The sequence below is a fragment of the Myotis nattereri genome, assembly GCF_964212035.1.
Source record: "Myotis nattereri genome assembly, chromosome: 3".
NCBI lineage: Eukaryota > Metazoa > Chordata > Mammalia > Chiroptera > Vespertilionidae > Myotis > Myotis nattereri.
In genome coordinates, this window is record NC_138077.1 from 122,770,114 (window position 1) to 122,797,371 (window position 27,258).

General features: G+C 44.0%; 1 protein-coding gene across 2 annotated transcripts; it reads left to right on the top strand.

Annotated features, from left to right (window-relative positions):
* The first annotated feature begins 957 nt into the window (after positions 1 to 957).
* On the top strand, positions 958 to 23,536 carry LOC308516159 (serpin B6-like). Of its 2 annotated transcripts, none has more exons than XM_081086994.1 (7): positions 958 to 1,396; positions 11,001 to 11,175; positions 13,754 to 13,903; positions 21,072 to 21,189; positions 21,542 to 21,684; positions 22,647 to 22,802; positions 23,020 to 23,536. In XM_081086994.1, exons 2-7 carry the CDS (start codon positions 11,011 to 11,013, stop codon positions 23,422 to 23,424), a joined length of 1,137 nt encoding a protein of 378 aa, XP_080943120.1. In that variant the 5' UTR covers positions 958 to 1,396; positions 11,001 to 11,010; the 3' UTR covers positions 23,425 to 23,536. The 2 variants fall into 2 exon arrangements, with proteins under 2 accessions (XP_080943120.1, XP_080943119.1); XM_081086993.1 differs by lacking the exon at positions 958 to 1,396 and adding an exon at positions 1,501 to 1,648.
* Positions 23,537 to 27,258: the final 3,722 nt, after the last annotated feature.

The window sequence follows — 27,258 nt, forward strand, 5'->3', positions numbered from 1 at the left end:
AAAGTAAGACAGAAAGAACAGCAGTCCAAATGAAATCATCCCTATTTATAATTTTTAAATTATGTAGCTCTACTTGAATTTTAACATAAGGGAATAAAGCTAAAGAAACTATAGTTTTGACAGCTGTTCATTCGTCGGCCTATAATATTGATTCCTAGAAGATTTCTTTCAAGTTAACCAAATTTTAAATATTAAGAGATATAAATCATTATTTAAGGAGGAAAAAAAAACTCATGATTTATATTGAAGCCTCAACCTGAACCTATACTATGAAAGATGAGGAAATTAGCATTAGAATAATAGTACTAACTCCTATCTCCCCAAATTGTGATATTTAGTTAATTATAAGGTTTATAGCATTTATATTCTGTTCTGCTAGAACAATTCCCGCAGTTATTTATTATATATTTGTAATATATTTCAGTATATTCTATGCCAAGCATGGGTCTGAAGGACTTGTATGCATGCATATAAGCATAACCAATGGACATAAGACACTGGGGGGTAGGGGAGGTCAGGGGAAAGTCAAGGGGGGAAAAAAAGGAGACATATATAATACTCTTTGTAATACTTTAAGCAGTAAAACAATTTTTAAAAAAAGTTTTCATTTTAGACCATTCTTTGTGGTGATTTTAGGTTTCTGAGTTTGTACGGCCACTAGGCAGGCCTCCCCTGAGGTTGTCAGTCTAGTATGTGGCTCCTTTTTGTCCCCAGCAGCTTAACAAGATCAAACCAAACTTCATTTCAAACTATAGGAGCCCCAAAATAATGAGACTCAAGGACAAGCCAGGATTTCATAGCATTTGTATAATATTTCCGTCCCCTGGAAGCTAATTCACAGGCCAGAGGAGTGTGGGAGACCTTGAATGCACAGCATCGGGTAGGGTTTGCTCCTTTTAAACTTGTTCTGCGCGGTCAAAACTTAGTCTGTGTAGGAGGAGCCGGCACTTTTCTGGTCACCGAGGGCATAACTGAGTTTCTGCAAAGCCACACCACGCTGGTGGGTCTCGCACTGTGGTCTCCCGATTGAAATCCTCGGGCGAGCCGGGCCTTGGTTTGATTATTGTCTCTGGTGGCTCAGCGGGCGAGGTGACTACAACCAGCGCAGGAAGGACACGCGCCCCTCCCGCAGCGGCCCCTCCGGCAGGGGGAGCGCGTGCGGAGCCGCCAGCCTCGGGCGGCTGGGTGCGGCTCCGGGCACCTGCGCTCACCTGGTCACCTGCCCGCCTCCCTGCCGCCCGGACCGGGAGGGGCCGCGGACTTGGCGCTGACTCCCGGCCCGACTCCGCCCCCCTCCCGCCGCCGCCGCTATTAGAGGTCCCGCGGCTACTCCGCTTCCTGCCGCTGCTCGCTCCCCAGGCGCCGACACTCCGGTCCGAGAACCCCCGGGAGGCCGGTGAGCGAGTCGGGGAGGGCGCCGGCGCGGGCGGTCCTGGCCCGGGGGTGGGGAGCCGGCGGCTCGGGTTCCCTGGGCGAGCCCGGCGGCCGCGGACGGAGACTCCACCCGGTGAGGGTGCGCGGCCGCCGGGCCCTGGACGCGGAGTGTCGTCCCGCCGAGACGCCCGGCACCGCCGCAGGGGAGGCGGCCGGCGGGCATGGGGACCGCACCGAGCCTCGCCCGCTGCTGCGCGGGGGCCCTGGGCCACAGGTGATGCCCGCGACCCCCGCCCCCGGGGCCGCAAGTTATCCCGCCCGCCCCTCGACCACAAGGTGACCCCCGCGCCCCGCGGCGGGGCGGAGGACGCGTCCTGCGGGGTGCGGGTCGTTGGGAACCCGGCTGGGGACGGGGGAAGCAGGTGGATGAAGGCGGGCGCGGGGTGGGGCGCGTAGAGAAGCTCAGGGGTCGAAGGCAGAGTTGCCGCTCCCGCTCCGGCCGGCCTGGCCTCGCCCGCCGGGTGTGGCTTGCCCTGTGAGGTCACTCAGGCCTGCGTAGATAAACGTGGGACCATTCCAGATCTTGTCACTTCCCTGCTTGTTATTAAACTTACTGCGGGCAAAATATTACTAGCTTTAGTGTCTTCAGGGCTAAGAGGACTTGGGGAAACTTGTAATCATACATGGGCTTGTGGTGCTGGAAGTAATTGACACTTCAGCCGCTTCCCTCCCCCTCCTGCCCCTCTGCACAGGCTCAGCTTGGGAAAGGAGAGGTCGGTCTGTCTAGCAAATTAAATCCACAGGCGCCAGGAACACTCAGCTGCCGCTGGGCGAGCTGGATCAGCGCTGGGACTGTGCCTCCTGGGCCGCGTTGTACCTCATGACACAGGGATGAGTCAGGGCTGCCTGCTCCTCCCCTCTGTGGTTTAGGATTTATGTGGTGAGATGGGGATTGAAAAGTACCCTTTGGATTAACATCCTGCAGGGTTGTCTTGCTGGGCTAGGCAATGTGTACTGTGATAACATGAGTGGCTGCTGTTATCAGGATTATGGGGTGTGTCCCAGTATGTCATGACTAGTGAGTAATTACGTCCTTCACTTTATGCCAGCACAGAGAGAAAGGGTGCAATTTTAGTCATACTCGGGGCCAGTAGCCCAAGTATTTACAATTATATGAGGCCAATTCCAATCCAAGTCATTTATTACAATTCAGCATATTAGAGTTAACTCTAGCTAGTAACAGTAGAGTGCAATAAGAATGAATGAAATCACCATTGCTGTCTGTTTATACCAGCAGTTTTCAACCAGTGTGCCCCAAGAATTTTCCAAAGATATTAGTCAGGGGTATTGACCTCCTTTCCCTTAGAATGTCAAATTTAAAAAATGACAACTGCCAACACAGCAATAGCCTTGTGGTGTGAATACCCTGTCTTTTTTTTTTTTTTTTTTGTATTGCTTAAAGTATTACAAAGGGTATTACATATGTGTCCTTTTTTTCCGCCCCCCCCTGGACAATCCCCTGGCCTCCCCTACCCCCCAGTGTCTTATGTCCATTGGTTATGCTTATATGCATGCATACAAGTCCTTCGGTTGATCTCTTACCCCCCTCCCTCCTGCCCCCCAACCCTCCCCGGCCTTCCCACTGCAGTTTGACAATCTGTTTGAGGCAGCTCTGCCTCTGTATCTATTATTGTTCATAAGTTTATAATGGTCTTTATTATCCATGAATGAGTGAGATTATGTGGTATTTTTCCTTCATTGACTGGCTTATTTTACTTAGCATAATGCTCTCCAGTTCCATTCATGCTGTTGCAAATGGTAAGAGTTCCTTCCTTTTTAGAGCAGCATAGTATTCCATCGTGTAGATGTACCACAGTTTTCTAATCCATTCATCTACTGATGAGCACTTAGGCTGTTTCCAGATCTTAGCTATGGTGAATTGTGCTGCTATGAACATAGGGGTGCATATATCCTTTCTGATTGGTGTTACCCTGTCTTGAACCATAAACATATAGGTCATATAATAGAGTTGCATCTTACTGGTCACGTCGCATGATAGGATTGCATCTAATTGGTGAATTCTTCTTGGTACTAGAAATCTCTATATACAAATATAGGCACCTGATTTTTTAAAAAGTCACTTTGGAGCAAAGAGGGTAGGTAATTACTGTTAGAGTCACTGAAGGAGAAATGCGCGAGGCTAAAGGGGGTAAAGAATTATGAATTTATTAGGTTATCTGGAAAACCAGATGGGCTGAGCCCCAAAATGGCACCAGCCCCCAGGGACTGGGAGTCAGAGGTTTTAAAGGACTCGAGGTGGGCTTTTTCTGGGCAGAGAATTCTCTGTGCAGGTCCAGGTTCTGGTTAACTCCGAAGGGCGAGATAATGGTCTTAGCAGGTGGAACGTGGTCTAAGCAAATGGGATGTCCATTGTGAAGTGGCCTAAAGGTCAGTTCCCAGAGGAGGGGGTTTCGATTCAATTATTTGATCAGACCTAACAATTACTATTATTGTTATTTTTTGTAAATCAAAATTATACCCATAGTTTTTATAACATTTTTTGATGTGGTTGCAGAATTTTAGTAATTAGTTTATGTGTGCCATGAGATGAGAAAGGTTGAAAATTACTGGTTTATACTCAGAAAACCCTATATCACACCAAGCATATACTAGTATTATATGACCCCAGATGATCACACACCTTACATTCCCAAATTTGCTGGACCTGAGATTAAACCTAGACATCAGAAGAAAGAAAATAATGCGTAATTTACCCAACATTTATTTACTACCCACTGTGCTAAGAATTAGTTTATTTAATGTTTATAGTAAACATAGACATAGAAGGAATCATCCTCTGTTAACAGATTACTGCTGCTCAGAGAAGTTACACACACACACACACATACACAGAAAACAAAGGGGCAAAGCAGGAGCCCAGGTCTCCATTACACCAATCTTTGAATGGTTCAGTTTTGTGGGAAACTAAGGCATGCTTAATCCAAGAAGGCAAGAAGCACAATTAGTAACACCTTTAAAAAATTATTAAGACTTGATCAATTGAATAAAATCAATTATGAACATAAACTGCTCAAAGTCACGAGTGGTGCTGTAGGGAAAAATGGTGCTAGGAAAGATTTGTTAGACTTGTTTACATATAGTTGAAGTACTGAGGACATGCACATCCTATATAATAAAGAGGTAATATGCAAATTGACTATCATGCCCTCACACAAGATGGCCACCCCCATTGGTCACAAGATGGCCAGCAGGGGAGGGCAGTTAGGGGCAACCAGATCTGTTGGGGTCCAACCCCAGCAGGTCCAGGGGTTCCCAAAGGTGTGGACGGAGTCGGCAAAGAAGGAATGACATGGAGACAGCGTTCAGTTGATCAGCAGCCTAGCCAGGTTCTACAGCCAGGTTCTGTCTTTATTCTCCTGTTACATCTGTATTTATACCAGTTGATTTTTTAATCCTATCCATTCTATTCCAAAGGTTAGGGCGTTTGCTATCTCCATTCCAGGTCACTACTCTATTGTTCTGTTAAGCTACAAGGAAGTAACTGCCTAAGTAAAGATTATGTAGCTTAAGCATGATTGTTCGTAGTTAAAGTGATTAATTACCTGACTGGCACTTAGTTAAGGGGTTTTATTCCCTTCCTTAGTCCTGTTAATCCCTAACTCCAGGGAAAAATCCCCACCTGGGGAAACAACCTTTCTTGGAGAGGTGACCTTGGTTAAAACACATAGCACTAAGAAGGGGAGCAAACATATTAAGAACAGTATGCCATATACGCCAGGTCCCTTGAAATATATGCTGTGCAGATGTTTCTTCCCTGCAGCAACTGTGTCAAGCAGCAAGGATGGACCAGCTTCTGGCACAGGTCGGCAGGAGAGGGCAGTTAGGGGCAACCAGGTTGGCAGGGGAGGGCAGTTGGGGGAAACCAGGCTGGCAGGGGAGGGCAGTTGGGGGCAACCAGGCCGGCAGGGGAGAGCAGTTGGGGGTGATTGGGTCAGCAGGGGAGCAGTTAGGCATCGATCAAGCTGGCAGGGGAGTGGTTAGGGGGTGATCAGGCTGGCAGGCAGGTGAGCGGTTAGGAGGCAGCAGTCCCAGATTGTGAGAGGGATGTCCGACTGCTGGTTTATTAATAGACCCATGGCTTTTTTTAATAGACTTGTGGGATCAGGCCTAAACCGGCAATGGATATCCCCCGAGGGGTCCCAGATTGGAGAGGGTGCAGGCTGGGCTGAGGGACATCTCCCCTCCCCAGTACACGAATTTCATGCACTGGGCCTCTAGTACATATATAAAATTGCTCATTAAAAATAAAACCTTAACACCCAGTTTTTATGCTTGTGAATAAATGTTTTTTTTAAGGTACTTTACATAAGACCTGAGGATGTATTAGGTAGTTCAGGTTTATATGCCATCTGGATAAAGGCCAGGGTCTGTGATTTCCAAGGGAAAGCAGGCAATTTAAAGATAGATGAGAGCTCTGGCCATCTATCTAAGACAAACTGTTCTTGTAGTATTGCTATAGGCACTATGTTTTGTTTTTGTTTTTGAAAATGTTGTTTTTTTTAATATATTTTCATTGATTTCAGAGAGGAAGGAAGAGGGAGGGAGGGATAGAAACATCCATGATGAGAGAGAATCATCTATCGGCTGTCTCCTGCACGCTCCCTACTAGGGATCGAGCCCGCAACCCGGGCATGTGTCTGACCAGGAATCAAACCTGCCACCTCCTGGTGCACGGAACTACGCTCAAACAACTGAGCCGCACTGGCTGGGGCGATGGGCACTAATTTTTAAACTAAGTGTATGTATATAATTTTGTAAAAAGAAATATCAACCAACCACCTAAAAAGAAGTAGGAATGTTGTAGAAAATGTGAACATGCAGAAAAATATAAAAAACTTGAAAACTTACCCATAAATCAGAAACATTTGCTATACAGTATTTCTATCCATTTTCTGTCTATAAATTATGCTTACATGTACTTTTCTTCCTAATTTGATTTACATAGAAAATATTTTGAAATTGTATTTATAGTTTTATATTTTCTTTTAAAATTAATTTTATGTATTTATTTGATATTAATATGATATTAAAATATTAATATCTCCATTAATATCCTATCGTGAATGTGACAAAATCTAAAGTGGTTCTCTGTTTGGGGCACTTAAAGGTGTGTTTTTCCCCTGTAGCTTATGAAATACCTAATGGTTGTTTTTGTGCTCTCTGTTGTTGCCAGTGGAAATGGTTTCTTGTGGTGTGCGAGAAAGGAATCTCAAAGGGCACTTGTGTGGGAGAAGTTTAAGCATAGTGGCAAGCTTTATTGGGTTGAAGGGAAATAATACACCCTTGGGGATGTAGAGGAGGGGCAGGCTCTAGTAGCAGCTGCTCTGAGAGTCCTTATAATGCTCCATAGATTTTCTTGGTTTTCGGGAATGAGTAGGCTTGCTTGCAAACTATCCAATATACTTCCTGGGTTTCTCCGGCTTGTGTTGGGGCCTCACTCCAATCAGGCCTCTTTCCTGAATCCTCTGGGGTTCCTTGCCCTCATCTTTTCCCAGGCTAGACTCCACCCCTCTGTGTCACCATTTTGGCTCCCACTGCACATGCCCCAAAGATCTGCTTCACCATCTTGGCCTCTACTGTGCTCATATCTGGTAAAGGAATTTCCTTTGCTGTTTTATCCCTCCCCCTTGGCAGTCTCTGCTACTGGGCCAGTTGACTCCTGGGGATATTGAAAAGCAGGAGAGGTGTTAATCCCCTTGGCAGAGATTTGGCTACCTGCTGGGGAGTCTGAAACTGTGACTTCAGATTTAAGCCTGATTGTCACTTCCAGACTCAGTCGGGCCTAGCCAGTCTAGCTCTCTTCTCTTGTGTTAACTCTTAGCTGCCTATGCTAACAGTATTTTCATCAGTACACTTTAGTGAAATTCCTAACGGTGAAAAGTGTGTGGATGGTAAGAGTCTTGGATGGGGTTATGAGGGGACCTGTGGGATCTTTTCCTTGGCCAGTTGAACTTGCAACAAACCTAATATGCACAGGGCCCTAAAATTCTGTCCTTTCTCAATTCACCTAGGAGCTAAAAAAAGTAATACTTTCCTCCCACCTTCTAAGTTCTTCTAGCTGGGCTAATAATCAAGTTAACAAAGACAATTAGCAGGAGAAAATCAGTTTTAATACATACCCATGGGGAATTCACATAGGCGTGGAACTTCCAAAATGGGGCAAAGTTTGGTATATATGTCATTTTGGACAAAGGAAAAAAGAGGAGATATCAGATGTGAGAATTTACAGGTAGTTGAGGAAGAGAACACACATAGTAGGCAAATTTTCGCCTCAGGGGGACTCTGGGGTGATCTAGCTTCCAGGCCCTGCTTGGTGCCTTCCTATACATCATATTTAATTCAGATTAGGCTGAGGAGAACACCCTGAGTTTCCCTCTTGATGCAGCCTTTCCATCTGAATCTCTTAGGCAGAAAAGGGGGAGGTCAAAGGTTCTTTTTGAGTCTTTTGTTTCTTAATAACCATCTTAAAATCAATATCCCAAAAGGCAGCTTCTGGGTGGCAGAACTCTGGTCCCCTTCACAGCTTTGGGGCCATATTCAGTGCCCACAGTTGTAACCGTCAATGCCTGCTGGGAAGAATGGCTGACTCTGCAACCTCCACAGGCCTTTCAGCCAGATGTCTCCTGCCTTCACCCTCCATTCCGTGGAAACAGCTGCTCTTGCCTTCCTCTCTCCTGGTCTGTCCAGCCCCACCCACTGCTCAGATGAGTAATTTCCTCAACCTCTGACTGGGAAATATGAGTTGGTCAATGTTTTAATTCGAGCTGCTCCCCACAGAGCCCCTCCTTCCTGGCCTGCTCTGCTGCACCTGCAACTCTGGACTGCCTGGGCCCTTCACTGCCTCTGTCCTCTCACCTGGCTCCTCCCAACACATTCTTCAGGCCCTTCCTCAAGTAATGGCTTTTAGGGCAGCAGTCCAAAGACAGGGCATTAGCCCTGAGGTGAGCCTGTCTGTTCCTTAGCTTGTGACAAGAAAAATTTTGAGATATTTTAAATTAAAATGACAGTGGTCATAGAGTGAGAGAGACAGAACAGTGGGCCTGTTGATAGCTGTGGCCAGCTCTGACAAATGACTGCTCATTTTCCTATGTATCTGTTGGAATTTAGGGTTAATTTCCAGGTGGCTATTTCTGAGATTATCCAAAAGAGAATAGCCAGGCCCCATCTTGCCCCAGGAGCCTCCACTTGTTATTTATTATTTTTTGTTTGTTTGTTTTTATAGAAAGAGGCAGGGAAAGAGAGAAAGCCCTGACCAGGTAGGCTCAGTGGTTAGAGTGTCAGCCTGAGGACTGAAGGTTCGAGGGTTTGGTTCCTGGTCAAGGGCATGTACCTCGGTTGCACGTTCGATCCCTGGCCCCTGTCGGGGTGCATGTGGAAGGCAACCAATTAATATGTCTCTCTCGTATCGATATTTATCTCTCTCTCTCTCCCCCTGTCCATCCCTCCCACTATGTCTGAAAAATCAATGGAAAAAATATCGTCTGGTGGGGATTAAAAAAAAATAGAAACATTGATTTGTTGGTCCACTTATGTGTTCATTGGTTGCTTCTTGTATGAGTCCTGAATGGGAGTCAAACCCACAAACTCGGTATATCTGGAAAAACCTCTAACCAACTGAGCCAACTTTCCAGTCTGCTGCCCCACAGCTCATTCTCAGGAATGACCCTTCCTTTCTGACTGTGCCTCTCCTGGAGCTGGCCCCTTCAGATTCCCCCAGCCCTTTTCTCTATAGTTAATGTCAGTCCTTTCACAGTGGCTTACATCTCTGAAATGGAGTCTTCTCTTCTACATTATTAAAACATTCAACCATCCCGGCGGGTAGAGCTCAGTGGTTGAGTGTCGACTCATGAACCAAGAGGTCCTTGTTTCTATTCTTAGTCAGGGCACATGCCCAGGTTGTGGCTAAAACCCCAGTGTGGGGCATGCAGGAAGCAGCCTATCAATGTGTCTCTCTCATTGATGTTTCTATCTCTCTACCTCTCTCCCTTCCTCTCTCTCTAAAACAATAAAAACATATTTTTTAAAAGCAAAAACAAACAAAAAACAACTAAAAAACATTCAACCATCTTTTCTTATGTAACTTGTGATTGCATTTGTTATTGGGGAAATTGGGGTATCCCTTTCCCCACTGAGTGTTGGGGGTGGAGTCCTTATGATATCTCAAGAAAAAGAATTTTCTGAGACTCACACAAAAGGATGAGTGATTTTTATTTGTATGGGATTATATTTCTGTGTTTCCAAAGTCCCATTTCAGTCATAGAAGAAGTGTAAAAGCAAAGCCAGTGTCCAGACTTTCCATTCCATGTTGCAGCCAGGTCCAGTTCAGCATCAGGCTAGTTATGGTCCATTAGGCATTGTGTTTGGGGGTTCACATGGGTGTGGGCCATGTAGACAAATGCCAGGGAGCAGGGGTGGGAGAGCTTGGTAAGCCTGGAGTCAAGTGCAACACACCAAGAGCAACCAAGAGTACAAGAGAGGAAGTTTCTTTGTTCAGGAAATTAAGTATTCCAAATCTTCCTGCACTTACAGTGGCCATGCCCATTCTGGCCAATGACCTCTGTTCCCAAGTGTGACTGACAGACAAGCACCTTCCCCATGTCATCCCTACTTTACTGGGCATGTGTCTATCTCTCCTCCATTGGATCCCTGGGGAGTATAAAGCTTTAACTTCCTGGTGAAGCTTCCCAATGACATGCCTATAATATTTGGCCTTCCCTTTGCTACTTTTCTGTTTTTAATCACAATGGTATAATTATGAATGAATTTTAAATTATAAAGTAACTAGAGGCCTAGTGCATGAAATCCGTGCACTCGGGGGGGGGGGGGGTGACCCTCAGCCCTTCCTGCGCCCTCTTGTAGTCTGGGAGCCTTCAGGGGATGTCAAACAGACTACTTAGGCCCGCTCCCCTCAGGAGTCGGACATCCTTGGCGCTGCCCCGGAGGTGGGAGAGGCTCCCGCCACTGCCACTGCACTCGCCAGCTGTGAGCCCGGCTCAGGGCTTCTGGCTGAGCGGCACTCCCACTGTGGGAGCTCACTGACCACCAGGGGGCGGCTCCTGCATTGAGCATCTGCCCCTAGTGGCCAGTACACATCATAGTGACCAGTTGTTCTGCCGTTCAGTCGATTTGCATACTAGCCTTTTATTATAGAGGATACATATAAGTTCATACAACACACCAAACAATGCAGAAATAGAACCAAAAGCCAATAACTCCTTTCCTAATGTCTCTCCCAGGAAGTACCTAGGTAAGAGGTTGAGTGTGTACTGTCCACACCTTCTCTGGGCTCACAGACACGTGTATAGATAGAAGTTCTCCTGCTTCCCCCCCACAAAACAGGATTGTATTATAAACATAACTTCAATTTTTTTCACTTAAAATTAGAAACACAAAATAACTTTGAGGTTCCCCCAAAGGAATAGAGTTTTTAATGTACACCTGTTTGCTGACTGAACCAGAGTGTCAGTGGTCACTGTTAATAGCCTGAAATGCAGTCAACTGTAAGCCTAGTTTATGTGATACTGATGTTAAGTCCATCGTTTCAGACTCGCCATCATGGATACTCTGTCCGAAGCAAATGGCACTTTTGCCATAAACCTTTTGAAAAAGCTGGGTGAAGACAAATCGAAAAACGTGTTTTTCTCGCCCTTCAGCATCTCCTCTGCCCTGGCCATGGTCCTCATGGGGGCAGGTGGAAACACTGCGGCCCAGATGGTCCAGGTATGTGTCTGACGCCATTTCTGGGGAACAGAAAATACTTTTAATTTGTTAGTTAACTGGTCTTCCACTTTTCAAATCCCAACGTACTTGCTCTCTATCAGTGTGGCAGGGCTGTGGGTGGAATGCTGCCAGGGAAGGATGGGTCAGCCCTGGGCATATGCCCTGGGGCAAGTGCCATCTGTTAGGGATAAGTGGCACCCTCTACTTGGGAAAGCAATCAATTTCGCCAACTGCTGGTAGCGGTTTGCGCAGGACTTTGTGAGTAGACATAAAGCCACAAGGTCAGGTTGAGTCTCACAATAGTCTTTGGGTATTGTCAACTGCTTTTCAAGTGTTAACATTTTTTATTTTAATTTTCTTATTTAACTGTAAAAATTTCCAATGGTGTTTCAGTTCTTTGTTATTGAGTGACTACCCCCAAAAAACTTAGTGCTTCAGGTGAAGATTTGCTCTGAGTGGACTGGACGGTGGTCCTGTGCACTTGGCGGGGCTGTGTCACTGGTGTAGGCCTCGGGCCTCCTCCATGCAGGCGGCCTCCTGCGTGCTGCCTTGGCCTGGCCTCCCACATGGTCTCTCTCTGGCAGGCTGGCCTGGACTTCTTTATAGCACAATTCCAAGCTTCCAGGAGGACAAGCTTGAATGTGCAAGTGCTTTTCAAGCCTCTGCTCTGTCACACATCCTAATGCCCCATGACTGAAGCCAGTCACATGGCCAGTCCCTGAGTCTGCCTCCAGAGTGGTGTGCAGCGCCTGAAGACCAAGGCATTAGCCCATCGGAGTCCCTCTCTGATTGCCACAATCTGCCCGCTGGCTCCTAATGGTTCTCAGCCCTCCCATAGGAAAAGTACACTCACCCCTCCCACTGCCCCGAGTCTGATTTCATCATGGGCCAGGTTCAGTCTTAAAGTCTAGGAAGAACAAGGCCACTGAGGCTCTTTGGTGTGGTTCCTGGGTGCAGAGCTTTGTGAACTAAAGACAAATTATTGCCCTCTCACCCCCCAACATACAGTGGTGACACCACATTGTGGGGGCCATGTCTTAGTCTGCTACAGCTGCCATAACAAGTACCACACACTAAGTGGTTGAAGCAACAGAAATTTATTTCCTCTTAGTTCTGGAAGCTGAAAGTCCAAGAAAAGGTGTCGGCAGGTGTTCTTCTAAACAGTGGTGGGATATTGTATATGTCAACTTAAATCTGCTTCCTTGAACAAAAGCACGTGCTGGGTACCTGTTTGAGGCAGGACTGTGTGCTGGGGGACAGTGTCCTGAAGATGCTCAGAGGCTTCTCTGCCTAGCAGGAGGGTCTGTGTGGCACTTAATCTTTCTAAGGTGTTAACAAAATGAACTTTATTCTGCCCTTGAGGCCTGGCCCTTGGATTTACAATTGCCCTGAGGTCATATCTTACTAGTACTTTTAGAATCACTTGCCCACTGGAGAGGCTGAGAATAAGGAACATTTTTTATTTTCTACCCCACAAGTCCTAGGTTGGAAATATTTCCTTTAGCTTCTGCTTGAAAACGAAGCGATCTTTAGCTCACCTTTACATTCCCATACTTTATCCCAGGGAGCTGAAAGGAGCCACGTTCTTTCCGGACTTCTCCCAAACCAGATCCGGGGTTCACTGGCAAAATGCCCAAGCTTTCCCATCATTGCAGATGACAGTCTGTCCAATTCCGCAAGTCCATGTTGTGAGCTCCTTTTCTCCAGCCTCCAGTAAGAATTTCTTCACTGTCCTTCCAGCCTCTGCTCACAGTCTCCTCCCTCCCTTCCATCCAGCCTCTGACAGCTGCCTAAGTTCGAAGCAAGTGCTATACACGTATTAGATTTTTGTTATGGCATAACTTTATGTCTAGACTACTGTGTGGATTTCTACGGCTGCAAAACAAACCATCCCAAAACTTAGTGATTGGAAATAACAATGGTTGATTATTTTTCAGATTTTGTGGGCTGACTCCATGGTGTCAGCTGGGATCACTTATGATCCAAGAAAGACCTCTATCACACGCCTGGGGCCTTGGTGCTGGCTGCTGGTCAAGGTTGCCATTTGACAAGTAGCTTTTCCCCTGAGGTGAGCTCTCCCAGGCTTTCCATGTGTCTGCCACAGGACAGCTTGGACTTCCTTACACCATGGCGGCTAGGATCCAGGAGAGCAAATGTGGAGCTGCCAGGCCTTTGAAGGCCCAGTGTCCCTTTTCCTGTCCTCTGTTGGTCAGAACAGTCACAGGACCAACCTGGACCCAAGGACTGGGGAGAGGCTGCAACTTTTGATATTAGGACTGGCCTGTCTTCACTGACAGCCTTATTTTCAGGCAGACAACTAGTGTGGAGCACCCAGAAGCTGGGTCTGCGAAGGGCGTTTCTGCTCCTGCTAGTACAGGCAGGGAGAACTCTGACTCCTTACAGGATGTGTTAGAGGGAAGAGTGGCTTTCAATATACTTTTGTCTTTAGTTGGATGACTATTCTTTTAGTCTGTAGTGAGGACCTGTACAGTTCTTAGGCAGAGTTGAGTGTTTTATCCAATTCCCTGAAGTCAAAGCATACTGAAGTTGTACATTTTTATTCTGTGTTCTATTTCAGGCACTTTATTTCAGTAAAAGTGGTGGCAGAAATGAAGATGTCCACCAGGGCTTCCAGACGCTCCTCGCCGAGGTTAACAGGGCTGGCACGCAGTACTTGCTTAGAACTGCCAACAGGCTCTTCGGAGAAAAGTCCTTTGATTTCAACTTAGTAAGTCATTATTCTGTTTTCACTAAGGAAGTGAAGACCACAGGCAGTGGGGAGGGGTCATGTGGTACAGCAGAAAGCTTGTGGGCTACAAACTCACACAGACAAGCTTGAGCTCAGGTCTACTAACCTCTCACACTTCCTTTAACTCTCATTCAGTTTTATACTCTATAAAATAGGCCTTATAACAACTACTGTCCAAATACTTATGAAGCTTAAGTGACTTATCATAAAAAAAAAGCTAACATGGAGCATAGTACAATTTAAGATGAATTGGCTAAAGAAATTATAAAAATGAATATTTCTAATCTTTTTTCTACATATTGGTAATTTTTTTGTGCAGTATGAGGCATGTTCAATTTTTACACATATAAATATTTTTGTTTTTTCCAACACAGAATTTTTTTTAATATATGTTTATTGATTTCAGAGAGAGGAAGGGAGAAAGAGATAGAAACATCAATGACGAGAGAGAATCACTGATTAGCTCCCTCCTGCATGCCCTCTACTGGGGATCGAATCAAGCCCGCAACCCAGGCATGTGCCCTTGACTGGAATCGAACCTGGGACCCTTCAATCTGCAGGCCAATGCTCTATCCACTGAGCCAAACCAGCTAGAACCAGAATATATTTTTTTAAGTGCTTATTTGTCTAAGTATATTGGTTCTCTTTATCTATAATGCTTTCCATGTTTTAAAAACCACTCAAGTGGTAAGTGAAATAGTCATGCACCAGTGGGTCACTCAGCCTGGCCTGCGGGATCGGACCAAAACCGGCTCTCTGACATCCCCCGAGGGGTCCTGGATTGTGAGAGGGCACAGGCCAGGCCAAGGGACCCCACTGGTGCATGATCGGGCCGGGGAGGGGCCGCAGGAGGGCTCCAGGGCATGTCCAGCCCATCTTGCTCAGTCCCGATCAGCCAGACCCCAGCAGCAAGCTAAGCTACTGGTCAGAGCATCTGCTTCCTGGTGGTCAGTGTGCATCATAGCGACTGGTTGAACGGTCAGACAGCATATTAGGCTTTTATATATATGGATACTAAAGGAGGCAAAGCAAGAGCCCTTGCAGTTTCTTTTGTACAACCCATTGCTCCCTCTCCAGTGTAAGAACTTTTAGAAATTTGAAGTGTATCCCCCCATACATGTAGAAATTTGTTTTGTGGGGTTTTCCCTAAATAACATCATCATAACATACATCTTTTTTTGTCATTTGTTTCTTTTCACTGAACATTATGACTTAAATTCTTTGCCTCTCAGATTATGTGGATACACCTTACTCTTTTACTGTTATCTGGTATTCTTTTTCTGTTTTTTCTTTTTTTCTTAGTTTTTAAAATTTTTTTGTTTTCTTTTTATTATCTGGTATTATTAAATATGGATGTATTGTAACCATTCTTCCATTGAGGGACATTTAGGTTGGACCCAATCCGAACCATACATACAATAAATACCTCTGATACTCTACTGTGGACTTGTAGAAGAAAGGAAGGGAGTAAAGTTTTAAGTGAACATTGTGAAATTACTGTCCAAAATGCTGTGGCCATGCCACAGTGTGATTTTTTTTTGTAACCTGCTTCACTTATTTTTGTGAGTCTTAGCTACTTCCTTGATTATTATCATCCTTTTATGAGCTTTAGATATAAGAAAAATAAAACTTTCAATAAAGACAAAGGACCCCAAGATCATGTGTAATTACAACAACAAATTAAGGAATATACACAAACAGACACAATCAAAATAAGTAAAAATAATGACAAAAACATAAATGTAGAGGGGGTGAGTAAAAATTATAGTGATTTTAGAATGTGTTAGAACATAAGCCACCATCAACTAAAATGGACTGCTATTAACATAGCTTGGTATACATGAAGCACATCATAACCACAAACCAAAAATCTGTAAGTGATATACAAGCAATAAAGAGAAAAGAATCCAAACACAATATAGAAAGTCATTAACATAGAAGAGAAGAGAGCAAAAGAGTAAGAAAGGAACCGAGAACTACAAAAACAATCAGAAAACAAATGGCAATGCCTACATACTTATGAAAAATTATTTTAAATGTAAATGGACTAAATGTGTCAATTAAGAGACATAGGGTGGCTGAGAGGATAAAAAACAAACAAGACCTGTACATATGTTGCTTATAAGAGACCTGGCTCAGATTGAAAGACATATACAGGCTGAAAGTAAATGAATGAAAAAATATTTTTATACTAATAGAAATTTTAAAAAAAGGTGAGGTATTAATTCTTGTATCACACAAAATAGACTTTAAAACAAAGACTGTAAAAAGAGACAAAAGGGGAATTTTCTTAATGATAAAAGGATCAATCCAACAAGAGGCAATAACTTTTAAACATTTATACACCCAACATAGGAGTACCTAATATATGTTAAATATTGACAGACCTAAAGGGAGAGATCAACATTAATACAGTCATAGTAGGGGACTTTAACACCCATTGACTTCATGGGATAGGATAGTTCAGCCAGACCAAAAACTAACAAGGAAACAGTGGCCATGAAGTGACACATGAACCAGTTGAACTTAATAGATATCTTTAGGACATTTCAGCCAAAAACAAAAGAATATACATTCTTTTCAAATGCACATGGAACATTTTTTAGGATGGAACACATCTTAGGTCACAAAACAAATCTCAACAAATTTAAGAAAATTGAAATCATGTCAAGCACCTTCTCTGATCACTATGGTATGAATTTAGAAATCAGGTGTGAGAAGAAACTGAAAAACACACAAACATGTAGATAAATAACATGCTACTCAACAATGGGTCAGTTAACAACAAGATCAGAGAAGAAATCAAAGTCTACCTTCAGACAATGAAAATAAAAACACAATGACCTGAAGTCCTAGTCAGAGCAGTTAGTCAAGAAAAAGAAATAAAAGGCATTAGGAAAGGAAGAAGTAAAACTGTCACTATTTGTAGATGATATAAAATTACATAGAAAATCCTAAAGACTCTACCAAAAAACTGTTAGAACTAATAAAGAATTCAAGAAGTTGGAACACATAAAATCAATATACAAAAATTTATTGCATCTCTATACACTAAAAACAAACGTTTAGGAAGATTAAGAAACAATTCTATTTACAAATGCATAAAAAAGAACAAAATACCTAGGAATAAATGTATCCAAGGAGGTGAAAGACTTGTATCTGATAGCTGTAAGACACTGATAAAAGAAATTGAAGAAGACACAAATAAATCTAAAAATATTGCATTCTCATGGATAGAAATATAATATTGTTAAAATGTCCACACTGCCCAAAGCAATTTATAGATTCAGTGCAATCCCTATGAAAATACCAAGGGCAGTTTTCACAGAAATAGATCAAACAATACTAAAATTTATATGGGACTACAAAAGACCTTGAATAGTCAAAGCAATCTTGAGAAAAAATAACAACATTGGAGGGAATCACTACTACTTGATATCAAACTATACTATAAGGTTATACTAATCAAAACAGCAAGGTTCTGGCATAAAAACAGACACATAGATCAAAGGAACAGAATAGACAGCCCAGAAATAAACCCACTTCTATATGGTCAGTTAATTTATGACAAGGGAGACAAGAATATGCAATGGTGAAAAGACAAAAAACTGGACTGATACATACAAAAAATGAAACTAGATCGCTTTCTTACACCACATGCAAGACTAAACTCAAAATGGAGTAAGAACTTAAATGTAAGACCTGAAGCCCAAATAACTCCTAGAAACATAGGAGAAAACATAGGCAGTGAGCTCCTTGACATCACTCCTGGCAGTATTTTTTTGGATACATCTCCTAGCACAAGGGAAACAAAAGAAAAAATAAACAAATGAGACTACATCAAACTCAAAAGCTTCTGCCAGCAAAGGAAACAACAAAATGAAAAGACAACTGAATGGGAGAAGATATTCACCAGTGATACATTTGATTAGGGGTTAATATCTAATATATATAAGGAACTTATACAGCTTAATACCAAAAAAAAAAACCCAAATCAAAACAAAAAATCTAATTAAAAATGGACAGAGGGCTTGAATAGACATTTCTCCAAAGAGAACATACAGATGGCCAATAGACATATGAAAACATGCCCAACATCAGTAAACATCAGGGAAATGCAAATTAAAACCACAGTAATATATCACCTCACATCTGTCAGAATGGCTCTCATCAATAAATCCACAAACAAGTGTTGTTGAAGATGTGGAGAAAAAGGAATTCTTGTGTGAATCGTGTCCCGCAGGGCTAGGGGTGAACCTGAGGAGGGGTGGTGAAAAATTAAAGAAGACAGACAAGAGAATACAGTTGGGGCCAGATGGGACACTTTTCTGGGATGGAGAGACAGTGCCACAGCCTGCAAGCAAAGTCTTTATTTTATAATCAGATCCCACGAGGCAAACAAGGGCATGGTCAAGATGTTTACAATGTTCTCTCGAGTTTCTAATCTACTTAATTACATGCACTTGAGAACTCTATCAAGCTTTGTTTTGGCAGCACTTGCTGCACCTCCCGCAGCCTATATCACTCAGCCACCTGGGACCACAGGTTCAGACACTAAGGTCAAGCTTACAGCCATAGCCTTTGGCTATAATTGTGCTGGGAGGGCTTTGCCCGCCAAGCTCAGACCTGCATGTGGCTTTGCCATGAGAGGACAGTGCCCTCTCATTAGTCCGAGGCTTGAACCTGTCCAAGCGCTGTAGCCACTCTCCACACCTGTGAATTGTTGGTGGGCTTCTAAATTGGTGCAGTCACTATGGGACACAGTATGAAGGTTACTGTTTAAAAATTTAAACGTAGAACTACCATATGACCGAACAATTCTACTTTTATGTATTTATCTGAAGGAATTCAGAACACTAATTTGAAAAAATATATGCTCCCCTATGTTCATTACAGCATTATTTACAATAGCCAAGATATGGAAGCAATTCAAGTGTCCATCTATAGATGAGTGGATAAAGAAGAGGTGGTACATAGATACTATGTAATATTACTCGCCATAAAAAAAAAAAAAGAATGAAACCTTGCCTTTTGAGACAACATGAATGGCGCTTAGAGGATATAATGCTAAGTGAAATAAGTCAGACAGAAAGACATATGATTGCACATATACGTGGAATCTAAAAAACAGTAAATGAACAAACAAACAGAAACAAACACCTAGATACAGAGAACAAAGTGATGATCACCAGATGTGTGGGGGTTGGGGGGGTGGGTGAAATAGTTGAAGGGATTAAGAAATACAAATTGGCAGTTACAAAATAGTCACAGGGATATAAAGTATAGCATAGGGAACATAGTAATACTGTCATAACTATGTATGATGTCAGATGGGTAGTAGACTTATGGGGGAATCACTTTGTAAGCTATATAAATGTCTAAACATTATATTGGACACCTGAAACTAATATAATATTGAATGGCAACTGTAATTAAAAAATTAAAAACAACAGAGCAGTAAAATTGTTAAAGCATGAATTATATAAATATTAAATGAAATGATATATTAGATCATTTAATACAGTGTCTACAACATGCTAAGAATAGAATATTACATAAAACAGTACTAATGATAATTCATCTGGTCCTCACAATGACCCTCTGAGGTATAGGCACTGCTGTCACCTCGTTTACAGGGTAGGTTAAGGAGGCTTAGGGAGACTAAGGGGCTTTTTTAAGGGTGCGCAGCTATTAAGTCATGGGACTTGTGTCTAAGCTGTTGTGCCTCAGTGCTTCTTTTATGCCATACAGAAGGAGAAATGTGAAGTCCTGAAATATATAAAAACAATACTGAAAAGTGGAATTAAGTATTATCTGCAAACTGTTAAAAAAAAAAAAAAAAAGTTTGGGAAACCATTCCATAGTACACTGTCAACAAATTAGTTGTTCCAGTATATTTGTTTTCCATCAAATTGTCTACTTTTATTTGGCATAATGTAGGTGTTCATTAGTATTATCATTTCATAAACTATATTAACAAAATATAGTTTAAACTTTTTGGAGGAATCGCTCATGCTCTAGAGCAATCCGTCCAAAATGGTAGCCACTAGACAAATGTAGCTATTTAAATTTCAGCCTAATTGCCCTAACCGGTTTGGCTCAGTGGATAGAGCATCAGCCTGCAGACTCAGGGGTCCCAGGTTCGATTCTGGTCAAGGGCATGTACCTTGGTTGCAGGCACATACCCAGTGGGGAGTGTGCAGGAGGCAGCTGATCAGTGTTTCTCTCTCATTGATGTTTCTAACTCTCTATTCCTCTCCCTTCCTCTCTGTAAAGAATCAATAAAATATATTTTTTAAAAATAAACAAATAAATTTCAGTCTAATTAATTAAAGTGAAATACATTTAAATATTCAGTTCCTTAGCAAAAGTAGCCATATTTCAAGTGCTCAGGAGTCACCTGTGGCTTAGATTTGGAACATTTCCTAAGTTGTGCTGGGAGTGGTGGTGCAGAATTGCACATTTTCTCCACATTATATGGAACAATAGGCCCTGGTTCTGAAATGTAGAGGGAGCTGTGGCTCTTGCTGTGGGCAGGATGTCACTTAGCAAATGCAGTGGCTGTTGGAGTGACACTGTCATTGCTGCATCTAGTGTCTTTATATTTATTTCACTGGTGCACAGCTACTCCCGTAAGGATCTAGCAACTTATGGTGTTTACTTGATATTCAGACCATTGTTATCAAATGGTGAGTATCAAATGTAGATGAAAATTGAGAAATTAGATTTCAGGTTAATTTCTCATTTACTTATTTCTCATGTTATTTATTTATTCCTCAATATTTTTAAATTTAAAAAATATATATGTTTTATCGATTTCAGAGAGGAGGGGAGAGGGAGAGAGAGATACAAATATCAATGATGAGAGAGACTCATTGATCAGCTGCCTCCTGCCTGGGGATCAAGCCCACAACCTGAGCATGTGCCCTTTACCAAATCGAACCTGAGATCCTTCAGTCCACAGGCTGATGCTCCATCCACTGAGCCGAACCGGCTAGGATACCTCAGTATTTTTACTCATTATATTTATTTATTCCTCATATTACATATCATGAAATTATGTATGTTCTTTTTGTCACAATAAGGAAGTAAGCTGGTGGTGTTGCTTGTTTTTGTGGCCATGCAATTGTGTTGTTGTCTCTCCCAGTCTTTCAAAGATTCCTGCCTCAAATTCTACCAAGCGGAGATGGAAGAGCTTGACTTCTTCAAAGCTGCAGAGGAGGCTAGAAAACATATCAACACCTGGGTAGCTAACAAGACAGAAGGTGAAAATACATTGTTATTCTATTTTAATGGTATTTTAATCGATCTTACTGTCAATTTCTTCACAAGAACATCAAATGTAAACAAATGTTTTTTTCTCAAAATAAATGTAAACTTTTAACATCCACTTCTGAAATATTATCAATGTATGAAAGGGTTCTTTTTGTTTTTTTGTTTTTGGGGGGTTTTTTGCTGCTGTTGTTTTAAGGACCAGGATCCCTTTCCATGGTTATATTTGGGGGACAATAAATTCCTTCATCTGTGTACTTGTCTACACAGGGCAATGGCCCTATCTGAGTATTGCCAAACCTCAGGACACTCATAGCTAACAGGTTCTTCAATTCTTCTTTTCAGGTAAAATTACAGAGTTGCTGCCTCCAAATTCAGTTAGTCAAAGTACTCCTCTGGTTCTTGTGAATGCCATCTACTTCAAAGGAAACTGGGACAGCCAGTTTAGCAAGCAGCAAACCCAGGAGAGACCATTTAAAGTCAGCAAGGTGACTATTTTGCAATAACAAAGGAGGCTCTTAGAACCTGTCCCTGTGTCCAGGGGGTGTGCTTTCACGTCTTGGGGGCATGCTCCCTGGGCCTGGTTTGCCCACAGACCCACCAAGGGGCCCTGTGGCTCTAGCAGATGAGTGCAGGAAGATGGGAGCAGAGGGCATGGGGGACAGCTCTTGTCACCATTGCAGGTTGTTTTAAGGACTTCAGTTTTCAGTCTCTGGCTGTGGAGGGGAAGCCACGGAAAGGTGGTCAGCCAAAGAGTGATATGGTCTGACTGATGATTTGAGTGCCAGATTCTTCTAGCCACTAGGTTAAAAAATCGCAAGGGGGCGGGGCCCCTAGGAAATCACTTTGAAGGTCATCCCAGTGAGCAGCACTCGGCTGGTACCGGTGCAGGTAGAAAGAACAAGTTGGATTTGCATTATATTTTAAAAGTAGAATCAAATGGTTAGCTAATGAGTCAGATGTGGGGTGTGAAAGACAGGAATCAAGGGTACTCCAGGGTTTTTGACAACGGGATGAATGGCATCTGTATCAGCTGAGATGGGGAAAATTACAGATGGAACAGACTTGAAAGGGAATATGAAGAAAGAGCCTGGTGTGACATGGAACATTGGAAGTTCCTTTATGTCCAGATGCAGGTGCCAAGCAGTCAGTAAAATATATTAGTTTGGAGTACAGGGGAGAGTTCCCAGTAGAAATATAAGTTTGGGAATCCTAGTTAAAGTCACAGGACTGAATGACATCACCAGGGGAAAAGCAGTGTAAGAATTGAGCCCTGGGTACCCCAGTGTCTGGAGGTTGAGGCAATGAAATCAAGCCGGCAAAAGAGGGGGCTGATGTGGTCTTCTGGAGCCAAAAAAGTATCTCCGGGGCGAGGGGCCAGCTCTGTTGATTTGTCCAACGTGTAAACTGGTTCTTGTTTCAGCTTAACGTTTATCCTTTTCCTTTATAGAATGAGCAGAAACCTGTGCAAATGATGTTTAAAAAATCTACCTTTAATATGACCTATGTCGGAGAAATATTCACCAAAATTCTGGTGCTGCCGTACGTCGGCAAAGAGCTGAACATGATCATCATGCTTCCCGATGAACATGTTGACCTGGAAACGGTAAGAGTGCTGAGCCCTGATTGTGCTGGGAGGCAAGGGGATCACATTTGCTTCTCTGCGCAGCAGTTCTGAGCGTTGCCCAGGAAATGTTTCTAATGCTACGTAACTTCCCATCACTGCCATCTCCTGCCATGTAGCACAGAGCAATCACAGCGCAGCCCAGGTTCCACTGGGCAGCACTGTTCTGATTATAAACTCTTCAATCCTCCTCTTCTAGGTGGAAAAGCAGCTCACCTATGAGAAATTCATAGAATGGACCAGGCCAGACATGATGGATGAAGAAGAGGTGGAAGTGTTCCTCCCTAGATTCAAACTGGAGGAGAATTATGAAATGAAGGATGTCCTTTACTCTATGGGCATGACCGATGCCTTTGAGCAGGACAAGGCAGACTTCTCTGGAATGTCGTCAGGGAGAGACCTGTGTCTGTCCAAGGTCGTTCACAAGTCCTTTGTGGAGGTCAACGAGGAAGGCACAGAGGCTGCGGCCGCCACTGCCGCCATCATGCTCCTTCGATGTGCGAGAATGACGCCCCGGTTCTGTGCTGACCACCCCTTTCTTTTCTTTATCCAGCACAGCAAGACCAATGGTATTCTGTTCTGCGGCCGATTCTCCTCCCCTTAGGAAAATGGTCGACGCTGCCTGTAGCCCTTCTCCTGTCTCCTGCTGACCCACTTTCCTCTGGCACTTCACAGTGTGCCTGAACCCAACAATAAAGGGCCTAGTTTTGAAGTTCCCTGTTCAGAACTCCTTGTATATATGTGTTCCACATCAATGTTTTCTAGGACCTGAAATTGCCATTCGGGAGGGTCTGTGGTTCACTGGCAGCGCAGTACTGGCTCTGAGACTTGTCCTCCCACCTTCACTTTGGGCCAAGTGCTGCGCTCACGCTGGCCGAGCTGCTTTCCTCCAGGCACATGGGATTGGTGGCGCTCCCCTCCCTTCTGCACACACTGGCACGATCAGCTGAAAAAGAGACTGTGAGGAACTGTGGGAAGCAGGTCTCAGGCCCTCAGCAGGGAGAGTTCTATTCCAAAACGTGTGAGCCCCCGAACCAGCACAGGAGCTGGGAGAGCAGCTAATTGGAGCCCCTGAGAAACCAGTCCCGTTTCCCATACGTGTTTCTGCTCTTACCATAGCTTGCATTTGTGATCTGGGGTCACATACCTGTTAAAATACACAGCCATGCCTTTCCCTGAAATAGCTACCGTAAATTGCTACCAGGGGCCAGAGGTAGACAGGCCCGTTCACAATGATGTAATTTAAGACAATTTCATGAGTATACACGTGACTGTATTTTACTGCAAGTATTAGGAAAGAGGCGGCTAAGGTTTCTGCAGCCACTTGTGCTACTTGCAGGAAATGTGATCCCTATGCTCAGTGATACAGAAACCAATTGACCTGTGAAGTTCAGTGGGAGCACTGTGCTATGTTTTGGGCACAGCCACCGAGACGTCCCCACTGACCTACTTGCAGCCAGCAGGAGCCTGGTCTCCCTAGACCTGAACTGCTGTGAGGCGTATTTGCATTCTGTCACTGGTACACTTTCTCAGCCACTTCGCCTTGGGAGTGACTGGGACTGGGGAAACATTGATACTGTGTGTGGATGGGAAGAGGAAAGAGTTGTAAGGGGGTGGCTGGTTTTGTCACCTGCCTCTACTCAGCATTAAGCGTATTTGTCGTGTGTAGTACAACAGTCCCTCAGCATGCAGGTCCCTCAGCATGCAGGTCTCTGGCGTCTCTCTTCCCTTTCCCTTGATGGGAAGCTTCAGGCACATCAGGGGTAAGCTATGAAAATGAAAGCCCGCAGTTCTGTTACAGACCTGTATACAGGTAAGAACTTCGCTGTGAAAAAGAAAACATGTGCGTAGAATAAACAACACACGTTCTGCTCCAAGAGGCAATTTGGGTCTCATTGAGGTGTTTCACTTTAGCTGGCTGTTAACAGTGCCTTTGAAGAGTTATCACTTGATGCATGATTTTATTAAAAGGCACAGTCACCTGAATAAGCTTCCATGTCTTTGATGAGATTGCAGTAGAATACACACCCATATGTTGTGCCATGTTTCTACAAAACACAGTCCTCCCAGGGTAATGCTGGGAGGAACTTGTCTCACCCATTCACAAATGTTTCCTGAGCACCTGCTTTGCATTCATGGTTTTACTAGATGATTTTATTAAATCCCCAGCAATGAATAAACCCAGGAGGGATCTGAGGCCCTGGGCTAACCTCAACAAACTTCTGGAAGCTAGCAAAGGGGTAGGACCAGGGTCTATGGTCAGTACTGATGACTGAATCTTGCCTTCCTTCTGAGGGTCTGTGCCTTAACCTGGGCATCTGTATGAGAGGCTGAGTGGAGACCACACCTCCCACCAGTAGGGCAGTTGTCAGCAAAGCAGCGCAGGAGAGCAGGAAACATTCCTGTATTAATAGGAGTCTCCTTTCTCTGCCGTTTCCCATCTGAAAGGTGGGTCTCAAGCTGGACCCGGAACAAAGCTCTGGCTGTGGATCCAGAGCCCAGTGCAGCAGAGGCTCTTAGGAACTGAACCACAGGGCAGTGCCAGAGGGAGGGAGGTACTGTGATTCTAACCCCACTGATCCCATTACCATTCTCTGAGGAGGGGCACCAGGGTGGCAGAGACAGTTAGGTGCCTGGCACCTGGATGTGTGGAGGCCCAGGGCCTGGGAGGAAGGGCCTGGGGCAGGAGCCCATGCTCTATGCATACCCTGATCTCATATGTTGGATGGTGGGCTGCAGGGAGTCAGGGTATCAGGACTTGCCCATGGGTGTCCCTGCCAGGTGGGTGTAGGACCAGGAGCTGGACGCACCTCCAGAGGCCTCCCGAGCCTGAGCCCAGATGAGCTCCCTTCCTAGTGGGGGTGTCACTGAAATTATAAAGGCTTGTTCCACAGTGGACAGGACGCAGGATCTGGCTGCTGGAAGCATGTTGAGCAGGGATCCACAATCTCATTGCCTCCCAGGCACTAGAAGAGCTGCAAAGCATCTAAACACTGATATGTTTAAAGGAGGATCCAGTATTGGGGGTAGTTTTTGCTTAATTATTGTGATATATATAGTATGTTCAAATTTTTCTACAATGAACTGGTATTCTTGAACAATAAAAAAATACTTAAAAACGATAGAAAATAAAAGCTTTCTGCTATATTTAAATATTGTGGGTGGGGTCTGTTCTTTTCTTTTTAAAATGTAGTCACCATTGCCCCTCTGGCGTGGCTCAGTGGTTGAGCATCAGCTTATGAACTAGGAGGTCACAGTTTGATTCCCAGTTGGGGCACATGCCCAAGTTGTGGGCCCAATGCCCAGTAGGGGGGCATGGAGGAGACAGCTGATTAATGATTCACCATTGATGTTTCTATTTTTCCCTCTCCCACTCTGAAATCAATAAAAATATTTTTTAAAATAAAATATAATCACCGTGCTGTACATTACTTATCTTATACTCTAACTGGAAGTTTGTACCATTTGACCAGCTTCACCCATTTCACTCAGAGACCCACTCCAAGCAATCTGTTCACTGTACCTATGAATTTTTTGTTAGTTTGTTTTAGATTACACATAAAAGTGACATCACATAGTATTGGCTTTCTTTGTCTAACATAATTCACTTAGCATAATGCCCTCAAGATCTATCCATGTTGTTGCAAATGGCAGGATTTCCTTTTCTATGACTGGATAATATTCCATTACATATATATATCACATCCCCTTTATCCATTCAACAACATGGGCACTTAGGTTGCTCCCATGTCTTGGCTATCTATATATATATATATATATATATATATATATATATATATATCCTATCTAATAAAAGAGAAACATGGTAATTGGCGTACGACCGCTACCCTTCCCATTGGCTAATCAGGGCAATATGCAAATTAACTGCCAGCCAAGATGGCGGCCGGCAGCCAGGCAGCTTAAAATGAACATGAGGCTTGCTTGCTTCAGTGACGGAGGACTCCAACATTCCCCACCTGCATTGCCGGCCTCTGAGCCTGTACTTTGAACATTGTAACAAATATAGAAGCTAAACAAAACCCCAGAAACCGGCTTTCAGCGAGCCGGGATCTCAGAGCTGGAGTTGATACAGAGTTTCGATTATAGAACCTAAACAAACCAGATACCTACTTTCAGCAGCTGAGGCCTCAGAGCTGGAGCCAAGCCTCAGAGCTAAAGCTGGCCCAGAATAAAAAAGAAAAAGAAAAAAGGAGCAGTTGGGAGCTTCAGTCCAAGCCTGAAAACAGGACTCAGCCCCTCACCCAGATGGGCCAGGCACCCCAGTGGGGACCCCCACCCTGATCAAGGACACCCTTCAGGGCAAACCAGCCAGCCCCCACCCATGCACCAGGCCTCTATTCTATATAGTAAAAGGGTAATATGCCTCCCGGCACCGGGATCAGCGTGACAGGGGGCAGCGCCCAAACCCCCTGATCGC

What these genes read in the sequence shown, in the direction of transcription:
- LOC308516159 (XM_081086993.1), top strand. Translation starts at nt 1,596, where the DNA reads ATGGGGACCGCACCGAGCCTCGCCCGCTGCTGCGCGGGGGCCCTGGGC. An exon ending in GCGGGGGCCCTGGGCCACAG is followed by an intron (nt 1,649 to 11,000) that starts GTGATGCCCGCG and finishes CCATCGTTTCAG; the next exon opens with ACTCGCCATCATGGATACTC. An exon ending in CTGCGGCCCAGATGGTCCAG is followed by an intron (nt 11,176 to 13,753) that starts GTATGTGTCTGA and finishes GTTCTATTTCAG; the next exon opens with GCACTTTATTTCAGTAAAAG.